This window comes from Xyrauchen texanus, chromosome 50 (assembly GCF_025860055.1).
Source record: "Xyrauchen texanus isolate HMW12.3.18 chromosome 50, RBS_HiC_50CHRs, whole genome shotgun sequence".
Lineage (NCBI taxonomy): Eukaryota > Metazoa > Chordata > Actinopteri > Cypriniformes > Catostomidae > Xyrauchen > Xyrauchen texanus.
This window is the reverse complement of record NC_068325.1, coordinates 21961052-21984423: the sequence shown is the minus strand read 5'-3', so window position 1 is coordinate 21984423 and position 23372 is coordinate 21961052. Positions and strand designations below refer to the sequence as shown.

Below are 23372 nucleotides of genomic sequence, written 5' to 3'. Positions count from 1 at the left end.
TGCCACAGAAACACATTTCATTTGTGCAAATAGACTGAGGTAAATCTCCTCACTGTATTGTACATTTGATTTGTAAGTAAACTTTTATTCTTCTATGTATTACCTTACAAAAAAAATAAACTTTAATGAATCCTAAAAGTTTAATATTTATTTAAAAAGAAATTATAATACATTGTTTTTACAATAAAATCAGAGGAACCCCATACAGACTGATAAATCATCTACACTTGTCACTCTGGAGAAAAGCCAATAAAACTGAGACATTTTAATGTGATATGAGACTTGAGGAAACATCTGGAAGGAGAAACCCTTTGTGTGTTCTGTGGAAAGTGTTTTACACGGCTGGACAGTTTGAAAGTGCACCAGAAAATACACACTGATGAGAAGGATCATGTGTGCTTTGAGTGTGGGAATAACTTTATCACAGCAGCTATTTGTATCCGCATATTAAGATGTTTGAGCAACACAGTGTACTGTCGCTTTAAGAGGCGCGTTCTCTCCTCTCGGATTAGGCGGGAAGAAAAAGAAAATAAAGGTGGAGTTTTCCCTCAAATCTCTCAGAGTGGATCATGTTTTCTCTTTTGTCAACAGGGTTCTGTTCTTCTTTCATGGATTACTGATTTATCTGGATTTCATCTTCAACATTTGACCGGATCCTGGACTGTGACGTTCTTCGTAGATCATCTGAATTTAATAACAGGTTTGTAAATTAGTTTATTCAATATAATCGGGATTCGTCGTACTTTTATAAGAAGATAGACTAATGAGAGTAATATATCACAGATCACAATACATGTTCAATATTGATCTTTATGTAGGAATGTTGTGTCATAGATGCACTTTCATAATTGTTATGTCACATATTCTGTTAATACTGAATGCAGCAGTAAACTATAGCAGGTACAACTGCACGGTTATGACAAAAAATAATAATTTTTGACGAATTATTTTGTTATTCTATTAATTTAGAATATATAGAATAAATTAATTAATTGTAAATAGTTAATAATTGTACATTTAAATTAAAATACATATTTGTTTGTGGGGCATCTTCTTGCCATATTCAATATGTGAGCTACAAATCCAGATCAACTCCTGAATTACTTTATTGCATGAAAAACAAAAGTGTTAATAATTTTGAATGTTCTAGTCAGAAATTGAAGGACTATGTTGTCTTTACTGTTGTGATAATAGACTCATTTAAACTCCTGATTTTCTGTTGCATGAATACACACAATGAACAGGAAATATGTTGTAAATAGAATTGTAAAGAAGTCAATGGACCCCTCGCGGTCAGCGGCCTCAGACCCCACCACATTTCGGCGGCTGGTAGGGGACTCCTCCGCCCCTGGATAAGCCTGGTAAGGGACCGGGTTTATATAATCACGACCCGGCCCCGCCCTCCACCCTGCCACAAATATTTTGATGCAATGGAGCAGATCTAAATGGAGTTCTGTAATTTGACACTTTTCATGATTACTGAATTGCAGCAGCTGAAATTAAGAAATCGATTGTTGTTTTATTAATTGTGCAGCCCTAATAGCAGAATAAACTTCTAAAGTGGTGAATTGGAGGCCACTGCAAATATAATTCTTACGTTCCCGTTGATCCAACAGTTAAAGGAAAAAACCCACAATTACATTTCCACGACTCTCCAAAAGAGGAAAAAGTAAAGAGTGAAAGGAAGATGCCAAATAGTGATGTTTGGTCAAATAGTGATGTTTTGTTCATAAATGATTCAGTATTTTTGAACAGATCTTTTAAGTGAACAAATCATTATCGTTCACTTCCATCTCCTGACTCATATTTCTAGTTCACTGATATAGGCAATGAGCTCTAATTTGAAGCATTTACATTCAAGATGGTGCCGATTATGGCTGCTGCGTTGCGAGCTCCGACCTAACGTTGCAGTTTTTTTGTTTGTTTTATCTAAAATTCATATGTTTTTTGTATTGGCTGTTGTCTGCCTGATTGTCTACGATAGACATACACTTTTGGACATTGTTTCTGCAATAGTACACCAAAACCGGACTTTAAATACCTCAATGCCGACCCACTGTTTACAAACCCAAAAGTTGAGCCCTTTGTCTGGGCAGCCCCAGCCGAAAAATGGGAAGGAGAGCCTGTGTTCTCATCAGACTAAGACGTTGTGCAAATCAACCCCGGTAGTATACTACTGGAAAATGTTCAGTCTCTGGATAACAAGCTTTGCGAGCTGAGAGCACAGATCTCTATCCAACAAAAGATGAAGAAACAGAAACTTGAATGTCTGCGGAGATTCCAGACTCAGCCATCAAACCCGCAGGGTTGTCCGTGCACCGAGCGTTTAGAGCGATAGACTCAGGTAAAAGTCAAAGCAGAGGTGGTGGTGTATGTTTTATGATCAACAAATCCTGGTGTGATCAGAGGAACGTACTTCCTATCAAGTATTTCTGGTCTACTGATCTGGAATTTCTCATGATTCTGTGTTTGCCATTCTGGCTACCGAGGGAATTCACAGCGGTCATTGTCACAGCGGTGTATATCCCACCACAAGCCGACACAGACCGGGCACTCAAGGAACTGTATGGGAGTATAAGCAAGCAGGAAACCATGCACCCTGAGGCCACGTTCATTGTGACCAACTTGTAGCCAACTTCAAGTCAATAGCACCAAAATACTACCTACACATCAGTTTCAACACACGAGGGGACCGGGTTTTGGACCGTTGCTACTTTCCCTTCCGGGATGTCTACAAATCCCTCCCCCGTCCACCATTTGGCAAATCGGACCACTCTTCCGTTCTGCTTCTGCCGCTTACAGGCAGAAACTGTCGGACCAATCAGACTCTGTGCTACAAGACTGTTTTGATCACGCGGACTGGGAGATGTTCTGGTCTGCCGCTGATGACGACATCGAGGTCTACACATATAGCATAACGTGTTTCATCAGGAAGTGCACAGAGGATGTTGTTCCAACCAAAACCATATGGAGCTACCCTAATTAGAAACCATGGATTAATAGCGATGTTCATGCGGCACTTAATGCGCGGACCTCCTTTTTTAATTCCAGGAACACGGAGGAGCATGATCAAGCCAGTTATGCCCTCTGCAAAATATCAGAGCAGCCAAACGCCAGTACAGAGACAAGATTGAAGGACAGTTCAACACCACCAACTCTAGAAGCATGTGGCAGGGAATTCATATCATCACAGACTTCAAAGGGAAATAAACTAAGCTGTGAACACCTCTGCATCTCCTCATCACTGACCCTCAACACTGGATCCCCTGGATCATTAAGTTGGCTGATGATACGACAGTGGTAGGTCTGATCACTGACAATGATGGTGTCAGGAGCACAACCTCTCCCTCAACGTCATTAAGACCAAGGAGCTTGTGGTGGACTTCAGGAGGAAATACAGAGAACACCTTCCAATCACCATTAATGGAGCACCAGTGGAGAGAGTCAGCAGCTTCAAGTTTCTCCACATCACTCAGGAACTCACATGGTCCGTCCACACTGAGGCCGTTGTGAAGAAGGCTCACCAGTGCCTCTTCTTCCTGAGACGGCTGAGGAAGTTTGGAAAGAACCACCACATCCTCACACAGTACTACACCAGCACTGTAGAGAGCATCCTGACTGGCTGCATCACCGCCTGGTATGGCAACCGCACCGCCCACAACCACAAAGCCCTGCAAAGGGTGGTGCGAACTGCCAGAAACATCATCTCACGTGTGTGAAACAAGCTCGGAGGATCATCAGAGACTCCAGCCACCCGAGTCATGGGCTGCTCTCACTGCTTCCATCAGGCAGGCGGTATCGCAGCATCAGGACCCACACCAGCCGAATCCATGACAGCTTCTTCCCCCAAGCAATCAGACTTTTGATCTCTTTCGATCAATAATCAGCACTGCACTTTATTAATCTCACACTGGACTGTCATAAATTATATTCTCTCTTAACAACACACTGGCAACTGACTATCAACCGACAGCCTGAATGTCAATACAGCACAATACAATCTACTGTATATTTTATATATACTATTTTTATTGTGTATGTGTGTTCTATATTTTGTGTATTGTATACTGTACATTTGTGTATTATTATTTGTATATTGTGTTGTAATTATATGTACATAAGATAAAAATTCTGATTCATTTTCGAACAAAAAAGCACTATTTTGCATCTTCCTTGGTGATTTGGTTTTACCAAGGGATTTTAATGATTAGATGATTACCAATTATTCATTATTAATAATTGAATTGTTTAAGCTTCTTGATCGTTGATTAATAAATGAAGCCCAAATGTGTTCAGTAATCATGCCAGCTTATGGAGATAAGACAGTTTATACAGTCATCCACTGCTAGAGGGCACACTACACTTCCGCTTGCGCACTGCACGTGATGTTCTGTCCAAAACACAAAAGTGATTCCGTAACTTTCTTGCTTGTAAAGATGAAGCGGGATCAATGTAACGACAGAACGTTTCTCTATAAATGAACATTATTGTGGCAGCGGGGGCGTGGTCAAGCGGCCGTCCGGGAGAGAAAAGCGGTAAGGGCGCTCACACCTGAGCTAAATTATGTCTAACACCTGTGTCTAATTGCAGTAGCATGAGGGGAGCGGCATAAAAAGCAGCAGCAACAGAGCCTGAGAGAGAACCCGACGACAACACAAAAGAAAGGGATACACACTGTATACTGGCTTGTACATAGTAATTAAAATTTAAAAGAATCTTACCTTTGAAGCCGACGCTGTTTCCCGTGTCTTCCTTAGTGGAAAAACCTCACACTGGTGCCGAAACCCGGAAATTGGAAAATTTTCTGCAAGTTATGGAACAGAGTCGCCCCATAGAGTCCTCCCAGCTGGCGGAAGTCCTCCAGTCCCTCGCTACACTCCATCAGAGCCACCAACAATCCCTGCTTGAGCTCCGGCAAGACCAGGATTGTCGGTTCTTCGAGATCATGCAGGCTCAAGCAGAGGACCGGCACGCCATCCGGAGCCTCCTCAGCCAGGAGGCAGCTCCAGCCGCAGCCGCGACCCCGGACACCCGCGCCACATTGCCCCCACCCGCGTTACAGAAGATGGGGCCGGCAGATGATCCAGAGGCGTTCATCGATTTGTTCGAACGCACGGTGGAAATTTGGGGGTGGCCCCAAGACCAGTGGGCAGCCCGTCTAGTCCCTCTCTTGTCCGGGGAAGCACAACTCGCGGCGCAACAGCTGCCGGCAACAAGCCTCCTGGCCTATGCAGACCTGAGGAGAGCCATCCTGCAACGGGTTGGCCGGAGCCCGGAAGAAAATCGCCAGCTCTTCCGGGCTATGAAATTGGATAAGTCCGACCGCCCGTTCGCGTTCGCCCAGTGGCTCCGTGATGCCTGTCAGAGGTGGCTACTTGCGGGGGACCGCGACGTCGAGGGGTTGCTCGATCAGGTGGTACTAGAGCAGTTTGTTCAGCGTTTGCCCAAGAGAACGGCGGAGTGGGTCCAGTGCCACCGCCCGGCGTTGCTGGAGGAAGCCGTACAACCCGCGGAGGACCACATGGCGGCGATTCCAAGGGCGGATGAGCCCTCTCTCTCTCTCTCTCTCTCTCTCTCTCTCTCTCCTTCTCCTGTGTCTTCCCCTGTTTTTTCCCCTCCCCTCTTCCCTCTCGCTCTGCTCTCTCCCCAGGGTCCGTTACTGCCCCGCGCAGGCGTGGAGGGTTCGTGAGACCAACTTCCCGGCCGTGGGAGAACCCGCCTACCCCTTCCCCGTCCTTCAGCCGCTCTCCTCCTCAGGTGGGGGCTCCCGCCAGGGCCGGTCTGCTGGAGGTGCGGAGACCCAGACCACTTCCGGGATCAGTGTCCGCTGATGGAAGTAGGGATGGTGGTGAGGGTCTCCGATGTCCCGCCGGCTGCCCCCGATCGGGCTGGAGCGTACCGTGTTCCGGTAAGGATCCAGGGGTTACATACCAAGCTTTGTTGGATACCGGCTGTAACCAGATCACCATCCACCAACGCTTGGTTCAACCCGGGGCTTTGGGCTCAGCTAAACGGGTGAGGGTGAGGTGTGTGCATGGGGATGTTCACAAGTATCCCATGGTGACTTTGGCGATCAAATTCCGGGGAGAAAACCATAGTGTGGAGGCAGCGGTTAGTTCCCGCCTCACCCATCCGCTAATTTTGGGTACTGATTGGCCGAATTTTAGGAATTTATTGGAGGGAGTTTGTGCGGATGGGTCCTGCATGAAAGTGAAGAGATGTGTGATGTGCGATGCTTTGGCGGGGGAGGCGGAGCCGGGGCCGTCCTCGGCTGCTCCGAATGACGAGGGAAGGGGCGAGGTTGTCGCCCCTCCTCTCAGGGAATTCCTGGAGGGGGACTTCCCCTTGGAGCAGTCGCGAGATGAAACCCTTAAGCACACTTTTGACCAAGTGAGAGCAATCGATGGTCAACAACTCCGGCCGGGTGTCGCCGTTTCATATCCATATTTTTCGCTTATTAAAGATCAGTTGTACAGAGTGACGCAGGATGCTCAAACAAAGGAGGAGGTGACACAATTGTTGATTCCACGGAGCCGCCGGGAAATGGTTTTCCAGGCGGCTCATTATAATCCTATGGCCGGTCACCTAGGGGAAAGAAAGACACTTCTCCGTCTAATAGCCCGTTTCTATTGGCCGGGCGTTGGCGGCGACGTCCGCAGGTGGTGTGCGGCGTGCCGCGAATGTCAGCTCGTAAACCCACCGGCCACCCCAAAAGTGCCTTTGCGCCCCCTTCCATTGATCGAGGTCCCTTTCGAAAGAATTGGAATGGACCTCGTCGGGCCATTAGAACGGATGGCACGCGGACATCGCTTTGTGTTAGTCCTGATGGATTACGCAACGCGATATCCGGAAGCAGTGCCTTTGAGCAACATCTCAGCACGTAGTGTTGCAGGGGCACTCTTCAAAATAATCTCCCGGGTGGGGGTTCCGAAAGAAATCCTCACCGACCAAGGCACTACTTTTATGTCACGAACACTTCGCGAACTTTACGAACTCTTGGGCATTAAGTCGATTCGCACTAGCGTGTACCATCCTCAGACAGATGGACTGGTGGAACGATTTAATAAGACGCTCAAAAATATGATTCATAAATTCGTACACGAAGACGCTAGGAATTGGGATAAGTGGCTGGACCCTCTGTTATTCACAGTACGAGAGGTCCCGCAAGCCTCCACAGGGTTCTCCCCGTTTGAGCTGCTGTACGGGTGACTCCCACACGGGGTCCTCGACGTCATCCGCGAAACTTGGGAGGAGGGACCTTCTAATAGTAAAAATGAAATCCAATACATTCTTGATCTTAGAGCAAAACTCCACACCCTGGGGAAATTAACACAGGAGAATTTGCTCCAGGCTCAAGAACGGCAACGCCGGCTGTATGACAGGGGTGCTCAGCTACGGGAATTTGCACCGGGAGATAAAGTGCTTGTATTACTCCCAACATCAAGCTCTAAATTACTCGCCAAGTGGCAAGGACCCTTTGAGGTCACACGATGAGTAGGGGATCTCGATTATCAGAATCAGATTTATTGCCAAGTATGCTTACACATACAAGGAATTTGTCTAGGTGACAGGAGCTTCCAGTCAACAACAATACAAACAATACCAAAAACAGCAGCAAGACATAGGTAATTAAAAACAAAAAAGAACACAAAATAAATAATTATACATATACGTACATACACTCACCTTCATACATACCCACATACACACACACGTAGTGCAAATCTAATACAATCTGTTATATAAAGAACAAAAACCTGTATATTATGTACAGAGCAATGTAAGTAATGGCAGAAGTGGATATGTTGGATAATATAAATTAAAATCAAAATTAAACTGTGTATTGCACATAATTATTGCTCAATGGGCAATTTAATTGTTCATTAGATGGATGGCCTGGGGGAAAAAACTGTTCCTGTGTCTGACGGTTCTGGTGTTCAGAGCTCTGAAGCGCCGGCCAGAAGGCAACAGTTCAAAAAGGTAGTGGGCTGGGTGAGTGGGGTCCAGAGTGATTTTACCAGCCTTTTTCCTCACTCTGAAAGTGTATAGTTCTTGAAGGGGGGGCAGGGGGCAACCAATAATCCTCTCAGCAGACCGAACTGTCCTTTGTAGTCTTCTGATGTCTGATTTCGTAGCTGCACCAAACCAGACAGTTATTGAAGTGCAGAGGACAGACTCAATGACTGCTGAGTAGAACTGTTTCAGCAGCACTGGTGGCAGGTTGAACTTCCTCAGCTGGCGAAAGAAGTACAACCTCTGCTGGGCCTTTTTCACAATGGAGTCGATGTGTATCTCCCACTTCAGGTCCTGTGAGATGGTAGTGCCCAGGAACCTGAATGACTCCACTGCTGCCACAGTGCTGTTTAGAATGGTGAGGGGGACAATGTTGGGGTGTTCCTCCTAAAGTCCACAATCATCTCCACTGTTTTGAGCGTGTTCAGCTCCAGGTTGTTTTGACTGCACCAGAAAGCCAGCCGTTCAACCTCCTTTCTATATGCAGACTCATCATCATCTCGGATGAGGCCGATGACAGTGGTGTCGTCTGCAAACTTCAGGAGCCTGACAGAGGGGTCCTTGGTGGTGCAGTCATTGGTGTACAGGGAGAAGAGAAGTGGGGAGAGCACACATCCCTGGGGGCACCAGTGCTGATGGTACAGGTGGTGGAAGTGAATTTTCCCTGCCTCACAAGCTGCTGCCTGTCTGTCAGAAAGCTGGTAATCCACTGACAGGTAGAGGTGGGAACAGGGAGTTGGTTTAACTTAGTCCGGAGTATATCTGGTATGATTGTGTTGAAAGCCGAGCTGAAGTCCACAAAAAGGATCCTTACGTATGTCCCCAGTCTGTCCAGATGTTGCAGGATATGATGCAAACCCATTTTGACTGCATCATCCACAGACCTGTTTGCTCGATAAGCAAATTGAAGGAGGTCCAGAAAGGGTCCAGTGATGTCCTTCAGGTGGGCCAACACCAGTCTCTCAAATGACTTCATGACCACAGATGTCAGGGCAACAGGTCTGTAGTCATTAAGTCCTGTGATTTTAGGTTTCTTAGGGACGGGGATAATAACGGAGCGTTTGAAGCAGCATGGGACTTCACACTGCTCCAGTGATCTATTGAAGATCTGAGTGAAGATGGGGGCCAGTTGGTTAGCACAGGAACGAAGGCAAGCTGGTGAGATGCCATCTGGTCCTGGAGCCTTCCTTGTCCTTTGCTTCTGAAAGACATGGCACACATCGTCCTCACAGATCTTGAGTGCAGGTAGTGTAGCAGGAGAGGGGAGGAGGGGGGTTGCAGGAGGTGTTAATGGTTGTGTGAAATGAAGGTCCGAGTGCATGTGGGGTGTGAAATCGGGCCTTTCAAATCTGCAGTAAAACACATTCAGGTCGTCAGCCAGTCGTTGGTCTGCCACAGGGTTGGGGGTAGGAGTCCTGTAATTAGTAATTTGTTTGAGGCCACTCCACACTGATGCAGGGTCGTTAGCTGAAAACTTGCTTTTCAGCTTCTCAGAGTAGCTTCTTTTAGCCACTCTGATTTCCTTATTCAGTGTGTTCCTGGCCTGATTATACAAGACTCTATCCCCACCCCTGTAAGCCTCCTCTTTGGCATGACGAAGCTGTCTGAGTTTCCCTGTGAACCATGGTTTGTCATTGTTGAATGACAAAAATGTCCTAGTAGGGTTGCACATATCCTCACAGAAACTGATGTATGATGTAACAGTATCTGTGAGCTTGTCCAGGTCTGTAGCTGCAGCTTCAAAAACACTCCAATCAGTGCAGTCAAAGCAGGCTTGTAGTTCCAGCTCTGCTTCAATAGTCCATCTCCTTATAGTCCTTACAACTGGCTTTGATGATTTTAATTTCTGCCTGTAGGTCAGGAGAAGATGAACCAGACAGTGATCAGAGAGTCCCAAAGCTGCACGTGGGACAGAGCGATATGCATCATTTAATGTTGTATAGCAGTGATCCAATATATTCCTGTCTCTGGTGAGGACATGTAATGTGCTGTCTGTATTTGGGCAGTTCGCGTGTGAGATTTGTTTTGTTAAAGTCCCCAAGAATAATAATGACTGAGTCCGGGTATTGTTGTTCTGTGTCTGAGATTTGATCAGCCAGCTGTTGCAGCGCTAAGTTCCCAGACGCGTTTGGAGGAATGTAAACACTCACCAGAATAAACGAGTAGAACGGCTTACAGTTAATGAAGAGCGCTTCCAGATTAGGACAGCACATCCTCTTTAGTGTTGTTACATCTGTACACCAACTTTCGTTGATGTAAAAGCATGTTCCACCGCCTCTCGTTTTCCCCGTTAACTCAGCGATGCGATCCGCTCTGAACAGCTGGAAGCCCGGCAGATATAATGGCTATTACAGAAGATTTGTATTATGAGGTTAAACGTACCGATAGAGGGGGCGCGCGTCAAATATATCACCTCAACCTCCTGAAATTGTGGAGAGAAGAGGCGGCCTCTGTGACATTGGCAACGGTAGTTCCGGAGAGGGCGGAGCTCGGACCGGAGGTAAACAAAGCCCGTAATCTCGACTCCCCGGTTCCTTGTGGAGACCACCTCTCACCGCGCCAACTCGCGGAGGTTTCCGAATTACAAAAGGAGTTTGTACTCAGAGGTTCTTGGGGGACCAAAATATCAGTGTCAAAAACTGCCATAATCATTTATATTAATATTCTTTTCTAGTTTCAGTGAGTTTTTAACCAACATCAGTCCAGATGAAGTTTGTGAAAGAGGAGAGTGAGATCATGAGTGATCCAGAAGTCTGCAGAATTAAACATGAAGATACTGAGGAACTAATAGGTTGGTGTTCATTCTTGATTCTTCATTAATGATTCTGAGATACATTAAGGTCTCATATTTGGTGGTTGTTATCTGAACTGTCAAATAATAAATAATTTGATATTAAAATAACAGGATTAACCTCTAGCACATCAACCGTAGTATGAATGTAGATACTTGAATCTGTCGTCTCCATTTGAATGTAATTTTTGGTGATTTCATGTGTTCATTGTAGATCTGATGGAAGTGAAGGAGGAAAGTCAAGAGCTGGAAATACTTTCTCAGACTGAAAACAAGTTCACACAGAAAAATACTGACAGAGCAGAAGCCAAAAAGTCGTTCACCTGCAGTCAGTGTGGAAAGAGTTTCAGATATAAAAGACACCTTAAGGAACACATGAGAATCCACACTGGAGAGAAACCGCACTCATGTGATCAGTGTGGAAAGAGTTTTGCACATAAAAACAACTTTAAGACACACATAATTATTCATAATGGAGTACAGCCTTACACATGTGATAAGTGTGGTAAGAGTTTCATATGTAAAGCAATTCTTAAGAAACATGTAATAATTCACGCTGAAAAGAAGCCGCACACATGTGATCTGTGTGGAAATAGTTTTGCACAAAAACAATCCCTTACGATTCACATGAGAATTCATACTGGAGAGAAGCCGTACACTTGCAATCAGTGTGGAAAGGGTTTCACAAAAAAACAATCCCTTACGATTCACATAAGAGTTCACACTGGAGAGAAACCGTACACTTGCAATCAGTGTGGAAAGAGTTTTGCACAAAAAGGAGCACTCGATGGACACATGAGAGTTCACACTGGAGAGAAGCCATACACATGTGATCAGTGTGGAAAGAGATTAAGATGTCGAAAAAGTCTAAAAAAACCACATGAGAATACACACCGGAGAGAAGCCGCACATATGTGTTCAGTGTGGAAAGAGTTTTGTTCTGTCAAAATATCTCCGTGATCATCTGCTCTCTCACACTGGAGAAAGACCATTTAACTGTGATCAGTGTGGTAAAAAATTTATTCTCGAATCAGCCATGAAGAAACACCTGAAAGTTCATACAAAGGAGAAGCATCACATCTGTTCTACTTGTGGAAAGTGTTTTTCATTGCTGAACAATTTGAAGGTGCACCAGAAAACACACACCGGTGTGAAGGATCATGTGTGCTTTCAGTGTGAAAAGACTTTTACCACAGCTGGTAGTTTGAAAGAGCACATGAGAATCCACACTGGAGAAAAACCTTACAGGTGTTCACACTGTGACAAGAGATTCACTCTGTCATCTCACCTGAAAAGACATGAAAAGATCCACACTGGAGAGAAACCGTACCACTGCCCTCCATGTGGGAAGAGTTTCATCCAATCAAGTAATCTACAGAGTCATATGAAAAAGCTTCATCCACAGTTCTCAGGGTGAACATTTGTTCACAAAAAATTGATCAAGCTGAGACATGTAATTTAATGTGTTGTATAGAGTTTGCTACTGATTGAGATATGGGGCAGCTGTGGCTCAGGTGGTAGAGCGGGTCGGCCACTTATGGCAGGATTGGTGGTTCGAATCCCGGCCCACACAACTCCACATGCCGAAGTGTCCTTGGGCAAGGCACTGAACCCCAAAGTTGCTCCCAATGGCAGGCTAGCACCTTACATGCAGCTCTGTCGCCATTAGTGTGTGAGTGTGAGTGTGAATAGGTGAATGAGTCACAGTGTAAAGCGCTTTGAATACCGTTACGGTTAAAAAGGCGCTATATAAGTGCAGACCATTTAACATTTTTACGAGAAATTAAATATTTTACAAAATCTAGTTTTAAATTCAGATCTTTTTCAATGCAGTTAATGTGTTTAAAAAGTGTAATATTTCTATTATGTCTATAATGTGTAGACTCAAATGTACACTAATTAAAATGTTCCACATTTTAAAAATATGAGACAATATGAGAAGAAATAGTTCACACGAGTGCATGGCTGTCACTTTGTTTTAAGAAGTGGAGTGGTGGTGGTGTAGTGGTCTAAGCACATAACTGGTAATCAGAAAGACACTGGTTCGAGCCCCACAGCCACCACCATTGTGTCCTTGAGCAAGGCACTTAACTCCAGGTTGCTCCAGGGGGATTGTCCCTGTAATAATTGCACTGTAAGTCGCTTTGGATAAAAGCATCTGCCAAATGCATAAATGTAAATGTAAATATTTATGAGTTAAATGTTTTGTATTTTACTCAATAAAATATGGGGAAATCTTTTAATATAAAGGCTTGTTGGATTTGTTTCATTTGGGATAAATAAAATTCCCTAACTGTCACTCACTCGACATTGTGTCTATGTAGTGACACTAGGGGTCACTCTTGAGAGCCGAGACACCTCTGATCTTTGATAAAAGGCCAATGGGAATTGGCAAGTTGTATTTGCATGCCCCTCCCCTGGACATAAAGGTATAAAGAAGGGGGATGTGCACACTGCTCATTCAGATTTTCTCTTTGGAGCCAAACGGTCGATGGTTCAAGCTGAGCAAGCTATTTTCATCCCTCACCTCTGCTGGATCCTTACACCGCATTACAGCAGCTTTCTCCCCTCTTTGCATGGGTGCACTGCAGAGATTTCTCAAGAGTATATTCTAAAAGAGTGTTTTCCCTCAAAAAAAGAGTATATTCTAAAAGAGCGGCACACATCGGAACGTCTTTTTCAAGATGCGTCTGTTTAAAGAAGCCTTTCCGATTGTGTGTTATTCCTGGTTGCGGTAGATACCTCTCACCTTCAGACAGCCACGATCGCTGTCTTTCGTGCCTGGGCGCTGCCCACACCAGTACATCTTTTTGGATGCATCATGTCCTCATTGCGAGGACAGGACCATGGCAACATTGCGGTCGCGGCTCGCTTTCGTTAGAAAGCCTCGGTCCTTCTACCTACGGGTATGAGGGTAGTGCAGCGAGCACTGGGGGTGATTTGGGGATCACAATGGGACCACCTCCGGCGGTTAAATCCCTGCGGACCTCCCATTCCCTGACACGCTTGTTTGCTCCGGTTAGGCATTCGGATGAGTGCACTGGCTCGTCCCAGGGCGAGTTCGATCTCTTATTCGGTGCCCAAGAAGGCAATGAGCTCTCGAGCGCAGCATCAGAGAGTGGGCTCATCCTGTCTGACGTGGAAACCTCCGCTGAGCTTCCCCCTTGGGCATGGTCGCCCAGTCACAGGCAGACGCTGAGATGATGGACATGGTTTCCCGCGGCACCGCTCACAGCCACGTCGCACCCCAGTGCCTTTCTTCCCAGAAGTGTACGAGGAGTTTGTGGGAGGCACCTTTCACTGCCCGATCACTACCCTCGATGGCGGAGCAGCCAGTGGATAAGGCACTTGCGGTCCACCTATATACCTATATAACAGCTATAGCTGTTGCTTACAAGGATCAGCACATGCTGCCCCCTGCAGGGCAATGAAAGTGGAGGTGGCGTAGTGGACTAAAGCACATAACTGGTAATCAGAAGGTCGCTGGTTCGACCCCCACAGCCATCACCATTGTGTCCTTGAGCAAGACACTTTATCCACTCAATCCGGGGGGATTGTCCCTGTAATAAGTGCACTGTAAGTCGCTTTGGATAATAGCGTCTGCCAAATGCATAAATGTAAATGTAAATGAGCCCATTCCACCAGGACCAGTGGTGCCTCTGACATTTGCAGAGCAGAGGGCTAGGCTACACCCAACACATTTGCAAGATTCTACTATCTCTGTTTTGAACCGGTCTCGTCCCGTGTCTTAGCAGGCATGAAAGGGTAAGTCCGGGTCGACCGGCCAGGTATATTGCTTGCGCCTAGCACATTTCATCTCCCTTGAGCTGAAGATGTGCTTTGTTGATTCCCAGTAGTGTTCACAAGTGTGTTCCCTGGTTGAATTCCTCCTAGCCCTGCGGCAGATGAGTTTGTGGAGGAACTCACTGTACTTGTGCTAGCTAAGCCCCTTACTGGGACAAGTGCTCCGCAAGCACTGGTTCCCCATAGGCAACCCCTTGCAATGTATATTCTGCTGAAAAACGTTTCCCTGCTGGCAAATTGCGTCTTCCTTGAGCAGAGGCCCCTCTGCTCCAGTCTCCATGCTCGTAGAGCCTCCTCCCCCATTGGGCAGGATCTACCATGGGACTTCTCCACATGCTTCCGACTAGACTCGGCAAGACCATGTGACATATTTCCACTTAATACCCCCCCCCCCCCCATCTTTGGGCAGGGTGTGGGCTCCATGGTGTCATCCCCTTGGGTGTGGCTGCTCAGCAAGGAAGAAGCCACTGCTCCAAAACCGCCATAAAAAAGCCAGAATACAGTTTTCAAGTGCACATGGAGACAAAGATCGTATTTTTTGGAGAAAAAGGACTGGTCTGATGAAACAAAAATTTAACTATTTGGCCATAATGACCATTGTTATGTTTTGAGGAAAAAGAGTGAGGCTTGCAAGCCAAAGAACATCATCCCAACCGTGATGCATGGGGGTGGCAGCAACATGTTGTGGGGTGCTTTTCTGCAGGAGGGACTGGTGCACTTCACTAAATAGATGTAATCTTGATGAAGGAACATTATGTGTATATATTCAAGCAACATCTCAAGACATCAGCCAGGAAGTTAAAGTTCAGTTGCAAATGAGTCTTCCAAATGGACAATGACCCCAAGCACACCTCCCAAGTTGTGTCAAAATGGCCTTAAGGAAAACAAAGTCAAGGTATTGGAGTGGCATCACAAACCCCTGACCTCAATCCGATTTGTGGGCAGAACTGAAAAAGCTACAGCACATTACTATTAATCAGAAGGTCTCCGGTTCGATCCCCACGGCCACCACCATTGTGTCCTTGAGTAAGGCACTTAATCCCCTGGTTGCTCCAGGGGATTTTCCCTGTAATAAGTGCACTGTAAGTCGCTTTGGATAAAAGCGTCTGCCAAATGCATGAATTTTAAGAATGTTGATAAATGACTGGTAATCTTTTACAATCATGTTGACCAAGGACTCATCAATCACTTGTTTTCTTATCCATGCAATATAGTAAAATACTTCAATATAACTGCAGTAATACCTGACAGCCTTTAAAACATTAATGTATACAGTTTAGCTTCTTCCACTATTTAGGAAACCTTATTATGAAGACTGCAATAGACAAACAAATAAATGACTGAACACGTCCTGAAGATGTGTTCTCATGTTTAGCTGTAAAATGTCTCAACATTGAGGATGTGTTGTTATTATATGACAACATGTACTACATTGAGTACATTAAATATTGTCATCAAAATGAGATAATATTTTACAAAATATATGCTTATTACACATTTAATATACACCAAATTACGCATTTAAATTATTTATTCTTATCAAATCGTATTATTGTTATTAATATTGCTATTGATATTATTATTATTATTATTAAACTAACTTTATTTGTTGACACCACCTGAAAATGATGAATTGGAAATCGAAGCAGTCACGTGGTTGTGTGCGGAAACAAAGCATCAGACGGCACAGAGCACGTGGTTATGGCGAAACGAATCAAGCTCCTGTGTTGTGTCGAAGTCTGTTACCCGATCGGATTCTGTTTCCCCCTAGCCCCGCCTACGTCCTAACAGCGAAGGAAAAGTTGCTGTGCTCGTACCACTGAGGTACTACGGAGAGCGCTAAGGTTCAAAACTAGATTTTTTAACGAGTTTTAACCGTAGACTATTGTATTCTAGAAGTGAAAGGCAAATTTCATGACTGTCTAGTTATATTTTGAAAATGGGGTAACATAACCTATGTTTGTTGCGTTTTTATGTCTTCATGAGCACAACCACCACCTACCTTTTATTTTTTATCAATAAATAATATTATATTTGGAGAGTTTTCATTTTGAATGTTGTAGACTTTTGGAATAAATGTGTGCTCAGGCACAATACCTGGACATATTGATCATATTTCTCTTTTTCCCCTTAGCCTGGGTTATTTATTTTTTTATTTTTTAGAAATGCAATTGCGTGATTTGGCCACAAGAGTGCTCCGCGGTCCACCTTAGTTCAGATGTTTACAGTAATCTACATCTGATGGTTTTCTGCCCCAACAAGTACACTTTCACCACAATTTACTAAGAAAACTTCAAAACAAATTGTAGATTAAAAAAATGACATCACACAAGTTTTTAGGTTTTATCTTTGTCACCCCATTATAGCAGGGGGAATGTTATTGTCAGAAACTGTTTCCCCTGTGTTCAATAAGAAAGCTCATACATGTGTCAAATTCATAGTGCTGGCTTGTTTCCCCACAACAGATATGTCCTGTGATTTGTAGCCTGCTCACGCAATTGCATTTCTAAAAAGAAAGAAAGAATGAAAAAGAAAAAACTAGGCTAAGGGGAAAAAGAGAAATATGATCAATATGTCCAGGTATTGTGCCAATTGTGAATGCGGCCACATGTTTAGCCTATAAAATCAGGTATGCCAGTGAGCACACATTTATTCCAAAAGTCTACAACATTCAAAATGAAAACTCCCAAATATAATATTATTTATTGATAGAAATAACAGTAGGTGGTTGTGTTCATGAAGACATAAAAATGGAACAAACATAGGTTCTGTTACTCCATTTTGTCATGAAATGTGCCTTTCACTTCTAGAATGCAACTTTTACAGATTAAACTCGTTAAAAACACTAGCTTTGAGCCTTAGCACTCTCCGTAGTGCCTCAGTGGTAAAAGCACAGAATATATCGGGGGCGAGCTTTTTGAGAACGCGCGCTTCCTTTGCCGTTAGGACAGGGGCGGGGCTTGGGGAAACAGCAGCGGTACAGAGCATCACTGTGAGATGTTTCTTCGGTGGTGAACGTCACATCACTAGTGGATCATGCCTTTCCCTTTGTCAACAGGACTCCGTTCTTTTATTCGGATTACGGGTTTATCTGGATTTCATCTTGACGTTCTTCATACATCATCTCAGTGACTTTCAGAACAGGTTCGTAAATTGGTTTATTTAACGTAATCGGGATTCGATCACGCTTTTATAATAAGATGGACTACTGAAAATAGTCATATATCACAGAGCACAATACATGTTTAAGATTGTTTTCTTTATATGTAGGAATGATGTGTCATAGATGCAGTTTTATCATTGTTTTGATGTCACATATTGTGAATATTGATCCTGTTTTCACGTCGGGACTGTGGCAGTAAACTATAACAAAACAGGTCCCCAGAACGTCTTCGTATAGGGTCCTTTAGACGTCAAAACAACATTCGGGGACCTTTAAGGGGCGTTCACTACCATCAACGTCCTCTCGACGTCCTTTCAACCATTGAAAATCGATCCAAATGATTAGCCTATATATGTAATAATGCATCAAACACACCGCAAGTGCAGTACATTTTAGTTATGCAAAATATACATTTACAAATACATACAAATATTTAGAGTAAACTTTGTTCTGCAATACATAAATCTCTAGTCTAGAGTTTATTGAGCAAACCAACAAACCTGAGATGTCAGCTGAGATCTGACTGTGACCAGACCCTCATCTTTTATACAGTTTTTTATCTGATATTACCTCATGGGTATGCCCCTCCATTATTTTTTGGTTGTCAAGGACACCGTTCTCCACCATTATTTCACAGAACCTTTTATTACTTTTTAATAGTGGAATCCTGGCTTTTAGTCCCTTTCTATTTAAATAAACTTTTACATTTATTTATTATAAAAGTTTATATTGTGAGTAAATAAAATATAACAGTCCTGAACATAATAAGGTCACTGATTCTGAAAAGAAAGGATAAAACATAGTATCAAAGACACACACATAATAGACTCATGAATATGAAGTTATTAACATTTATAATTGTGGAAGTTTCTCCATGGGTTTCACCTGCCACCAACGACCAATTTTTCCTTAGCATTATCAATAATTTTTTTACAATCAAATACATCAATGATATTTCTTAATTCTTAAAATCAGAACTTCTAGTACGAATAACCTTTTTCATTATATGCACTTTCAAAAGAGGAAAACTTCTATTTTATTAGACATCAGAGCATCTGCACAAAATTGTTTGCAATGTTTGCGTAGCTTTGCCTCCTTATTGGAGGTTGGGACTTTATTTTCCATTTTATCTGGCATGATTGGTCACAGCTCAAAGTCAGTCCACCAAGGACACCGCCGCCCCTCGCACCATGGACCCTGGAGGGGAGCATGTGCGGCCGACGGACCCAGCTCACGCCTGGGCCATTCTAAAGACACTACCCCACACTTCGCAGAGCCCAGTCTCACCACAAGGATGCCAGATTCCCCCCTTGTTATGACACTTTATTAATCCCCTTTATGGACTTCTTATTTTAATTATTATTTTCAAAAATGCCTCTCCAAGGTCAGTCCGGATGGCACCCCAGCCTGAATTGGGTGGGGGATGAGTGTGACAGCTGATCAGCAGAAGAGAGAGATAAAGGGGAGCCGGAGATGCCAGTTTGAGAAAGAGAGAAATGCATGCGCAGGTTTAAAAAGTAGGTGTGTAAAGCATGCACCGGACACAGCAACGACAAGCCTGAGTCTGCCTCCTCCCGGGGCAGTACTTGCAGGTACACCACCTGATCACTGAAGGGGGCTGTGGGAACCGTAGGCACATAGCCTGGTCGGGGTCTCAGGATCATGTGAGAATCTGCCAGACCGAATTCCAGGCAAGTGTCGCTTGTTGGATCGCGACCTCTTGATGGAGGTGAGCGCAATCAGGAGGGCCATCTTTAAGAAGAGGGCTTTCAGCTCTCGACTGAAACTCGCGGCGGCCTGGGCAAGCATGGCTGTCAGCTCTGCATCGGCCTCAGACTAGGTGGGCAGACCCGAAGATGGCAGCCCAGTCGAGTCCTCAGCGTCTGACATCGCTAGTGTATGCTCTGATGCAGCAATCGAAGACTCATCCAGCTTGTGGGCCCTGAAAGAGACGTCAAACTGGCCATGAGGTGGGTTGGTCTCATTTCGGAACTGAACGGGGACAAACAAGTGTGCATTAGAACGGTTGGACAGTCGAACATTAAACTTTGTATAAATAATTTTTGATTGAAGAAAAATGTTTATCTTGTATTTTTTGAGTTTCAAGCTGTACACCGCTACCAGTTTATAATTTTTATTGTTAATGATTAATTATTATTCATTAACGATTGTTAATTACGTTTTTTTTTTTTTTTGCAATCCTAGTTTTACCCACTAAACGAATACGTCTTTAACTGAAGCAGGCAGTCAGTTATTTGATTCAGAACGAGTTCGAACAAACTAGATATACTGATACACACGATCATAAACTAAATTAATCGGTCATTAAACAGGAAGCGCGTGAAAGTGTTGCTCGATCGGTTAGGTACTGCTCGATTTTATTCGACATTGGATTTGACGTAGGGTTATTGGCACATCCCCTTGACACCAATTCTCCATGCTGTTTGGATTGCACCAATTTGTGATGCTTCCATGTTGGATTGTTTGGGGCTATGTTTCAGCTTCTCATGGACAGAATCCTCAGACCGCATACTGCTTACGCCTGTTTAGATGGCATCATCATTTACAGTAATGATTGGCAGCGGCACATGCAGCATCTGAGGGTGGTCCTGAGATCGCTGCAGGGGCGGGGCTCACAGCAAACCCCAAGAAGTGCACGATTGGGTGGGTGAAGTTACGGTATCTGGGCTTCAACTTGGGAAAGGGGAAGTGCGTCCCCAAATTGACAAAACTGTGGCCACAAACCGGGGGCGCAGATGGCTGTCACTGACTTCCTATCCAGAAATGGGTGGGTGGGGGGGTTAGGCAGGCCGGATGGGTCCCCGGCCTGAGTCAGGCAGTGGGGATATGTGGCAGAGGGGGCGTGGTCGAGCGCCCATCTGGAGAGAAAGCGGTAAGGGCACTTTCACCTGAGCTAAATTATGTCTTAACACCTGTCTCTAATTCCAGTGAGCATGGGAAGAGTGGCATGTAAAGGCCACGCCACCGCCAGATGGGAGAGAGAGAACGACATGAGTGACCAGTGACTGCCGTGTCTTATTGAGTGTTTTTATTGAGTGTTTTTATGTTATTGTGAAGTTCGCACACTCTGACATCCATACCAACACTGCACAGTTTTAGCTGCATCATTTATTCAATTGGCCTGCAGTGCTCTATAATACAGCAAACAGCATGTATTTGCTTTATAGGCTAAACATGAGAAAAATGGCGCTGTCTGGTGGAAAATATTGAAAATGTACATTTTGATCTCGGGGCTCCAGAAAGAAAGCATAATCTCATGAGTTCATGATTTAATGGCACTGGGATCATATGTTGTTTTAATGGGTTTCAGTGGGGACATTTTTTTTTCCTGAAGGTCCTGAGTGTAACTATGAACACTTTGTGTTCAAAGTGTATTATAGATGTATTATAGGAACTGAGGTTGAAATATCAAAATTCCCCCCAAAATACACACCTTTGGCAAAATTTATGCTGTTGACACAGCCAATATTATCGAAAAAATTAAAAAGACAAAAATGTCCCGAAGGTCGCACAAGGGTATGCGCTAAAACAATAATTCACTGATAAATGCTGTGAATTTTCCCATCAGTCTACAAGAAAAGATCTGCATCCAGACAAACAGAACAACTAAAATCAGTAATGATGGAGTTTGTGAAAGAGGAGAGTGAGATCATGAGTGATCCAGAAGTCTGCAGAATTAAACATGAAGATACTGAGGAACTAATAGGTTGGTGTTCATTCTTGATTCTTCATGAATGATTCTGAGATACATTAAGGTCTCATATTTGGTGGTTGTTATCTGAGCTGTCAAATAACCAGATTTGATGTTAAAATAACAGGATTTACCTTTAGCACATCAACAATAGTATGAAAGTAGATACTTGAATCTGTTGCTTCACTTTTCTGTATGCATGATTGTCTCCATTTGAATGTAATTTTTGGTGATTTCATGTGTTCATTGTAGATCTGATGGAAGTGAAGGAGGAAAGTCAAGAGCTGGAAATACTTTCACAGACTGAAAACAAGTTCACACAGAAAAATACTGACAGTGCAGAAGCCAAAAAGTCTTTCACCTGCAGTCAGTGTGGAAAGAGATTCATACGCACAGGACACCTTGAGGAACACATGAGAATCCACACTGGAGAGAAACCATACAAATGTAATCAGTGTGGCAAGAGTTTCAGATATAAAAGACACCTTAAGGAACACATGAAAATCCACACTGGAGTAAAGCCTTACACATGTGATCAGTGTGGAAAGAGTTTTGCATATAAAAATAACTTTAAGACGCACATAATGATTCATACTGGAGTAAAGCCATACACGTGTGGTCAGTGTGGAAAGAGTTTCACATGTAAAGCAATCCTTAAGAAACACAAAATAATTCATGCTGAAAAGAAACCATACACATGTGATCTGTGTGGAAAGAGTTTTTTACAAAAAGGAGCACTCGATGGACACATAAGAGTTCACACTGGAGAGAAACCGTACACTTGCAATCAGTGTGGAAAGGGTTTTGCACAAAAAGTAGTACTCGATGGACACATGAGCATTCACACTGGAGAGAAGCCGTACACATGTGGTCAGTGTGGAAAGAGTTTCACTTGGTCAAAATGTCTCCGTGATCATCTGCTCTCTCACACTGGAGAAAGACCATTTTACTGTGATCAGTGTGGTAAAAATTTTATTCTGGAATCAGCCCTGAAGAAACACCTGAAAGTTCATACAAAGGAAAAGCCATATTTGTGTTCTGATTGTGGAAAAAGTTTTGCAAGAGTGGACCATTTAAAAAAGCACCAGAAAACACACACCGGTGTGAAGGATCATGTGTGCTTTCAGTGTGAAAAGACTTTTATCACAGCTGGTAGTTTGAAAGTGCACATGAGAATCCACACTGGAGAAAAACCTTACAAGTGTTCACACTGTGACAAGAGATTCACTCTGTCATCTCACCTGAAAAGACATGAGAAGATCCACACTGGAGAGAAACCGTACCACTGCCCTCCATGTGGGAAGTGTTTCATCCAATCAAGTCATCTACAGAGACATATGAAGAAGCTTCATCCACAGTTCTCAGGGTGAACACTTGTTCATCGTGTGGATTTAAATCAGGTTTTTGTTCTTGCCAGTATTTGTACTGTATGAATTGTTAAAGTGTAATTTAATGTGTTGTGTTGTTTAATTTATTCCTGTTGTAAAATAAAAAACATTGAATTAAGAAATAAAATAATATAATATTGTTTTTAAGACTACCATCAAATTACCAATTAGCTTCTGATAGGAGGTGTACTGAATTAGAGGTGTACCTGTGGATGTATTTTAAGGCCTACCTTCAAACTCAGTGCCTCTTTGCTTGACATCATGGGAAAATCAAAACAAATCAGTCAAGACCTCAGAAAACAATTGTGCACCTCCACAAATCTGGTTCATCCTAGGGAGCAATTTGCAAATGCCTGAAGGTACAACATTCATCTGTAAAAACAATAGCAAGCAAGTTTAAACACCATGGGACCACACAGTCATCATACTGCACAGGAAGGAGACAATTTCTGTCTCCTAGAGATGAACGTAGTTTGGTGTAAAAAATGCTAATCAATCCCA

General features: G+C 43.8%; 4 protein-coding genes and 1 pseudogene across 6 annotated transcripts in view; all 5 read left to right on the top strand.

Annotated features, from left to right (window-relative positions):
- Positions 1-23372, top strand: part of LOC127641369 (zinc finger protein 850-like) — a 205898-nt pseudogene that overhangs the window by 27803 nt on the left and 154723 nt on the right.
- Positions 1-23372, top strand: part of LOC127641357 (gastrula zinc finger protein XlCGF57.1-like) — a 70940-nt gene that overhangs the window by 5309 nt on the left and 42259 nt on the right. The window lies entirely within an intron of this gene.
- LOC127641360 (gastrula zinc finger protein XlCGF57.1-like) overlaps positions 1-23372 on the top strand; it is a 60522-nt gene that overhangs the window by 12313 nt on the left and 24837 nt on the right. The gene's annotated exons all lie outside the window — the stretch shown is intronic.
- On the top strand, positions 549-22965 carry LOC127641363 (gastrula zinc finger protein XlCGF57.1-like). 2 transcript variants are annotated; one of them, XM_052124333.1, is made up of 3 exons: positions 549-700; positions 21361-21498; positions 21736-22965. In XM_052124333.1, the coding sequence occupies exons 2-3, from the start codon at positions 21411-21413 to the stop codon at positions 22851-22853; spliced, it is 1206 nt and encodes a 401-aa protein (XP_051980293.1). In that variant the 5' UTR covers positions 549-700; positions 21361-21410; the 3' UTR covers positions 22854-22965. The 2 variants fall into 2 exon arrangements, with proteins under 2 accessions (XP_051980293.1, XP_051980292.1); XM_052124332.1 differs by lacking the exon at positions 549-700 and adding an exon at positions 17576-17752.
- LOC127641205 (zinc finger protein 239-like) lies at positions 10720-12532 on the top strand. Its single transcript, XM_052124027.1, has 4 exons — positions 10720-10804; positions 11019-11205; positions 11401-11541; positions 11690-12532. Exons 1-4 carry the CDS (start codon positions 10720-10722, stop codon positions 12219-12221), a joined length of 945 nt encoding a protein of 314 aa, XP_051979987.1. The 3' UTR covers positions 12222-12532.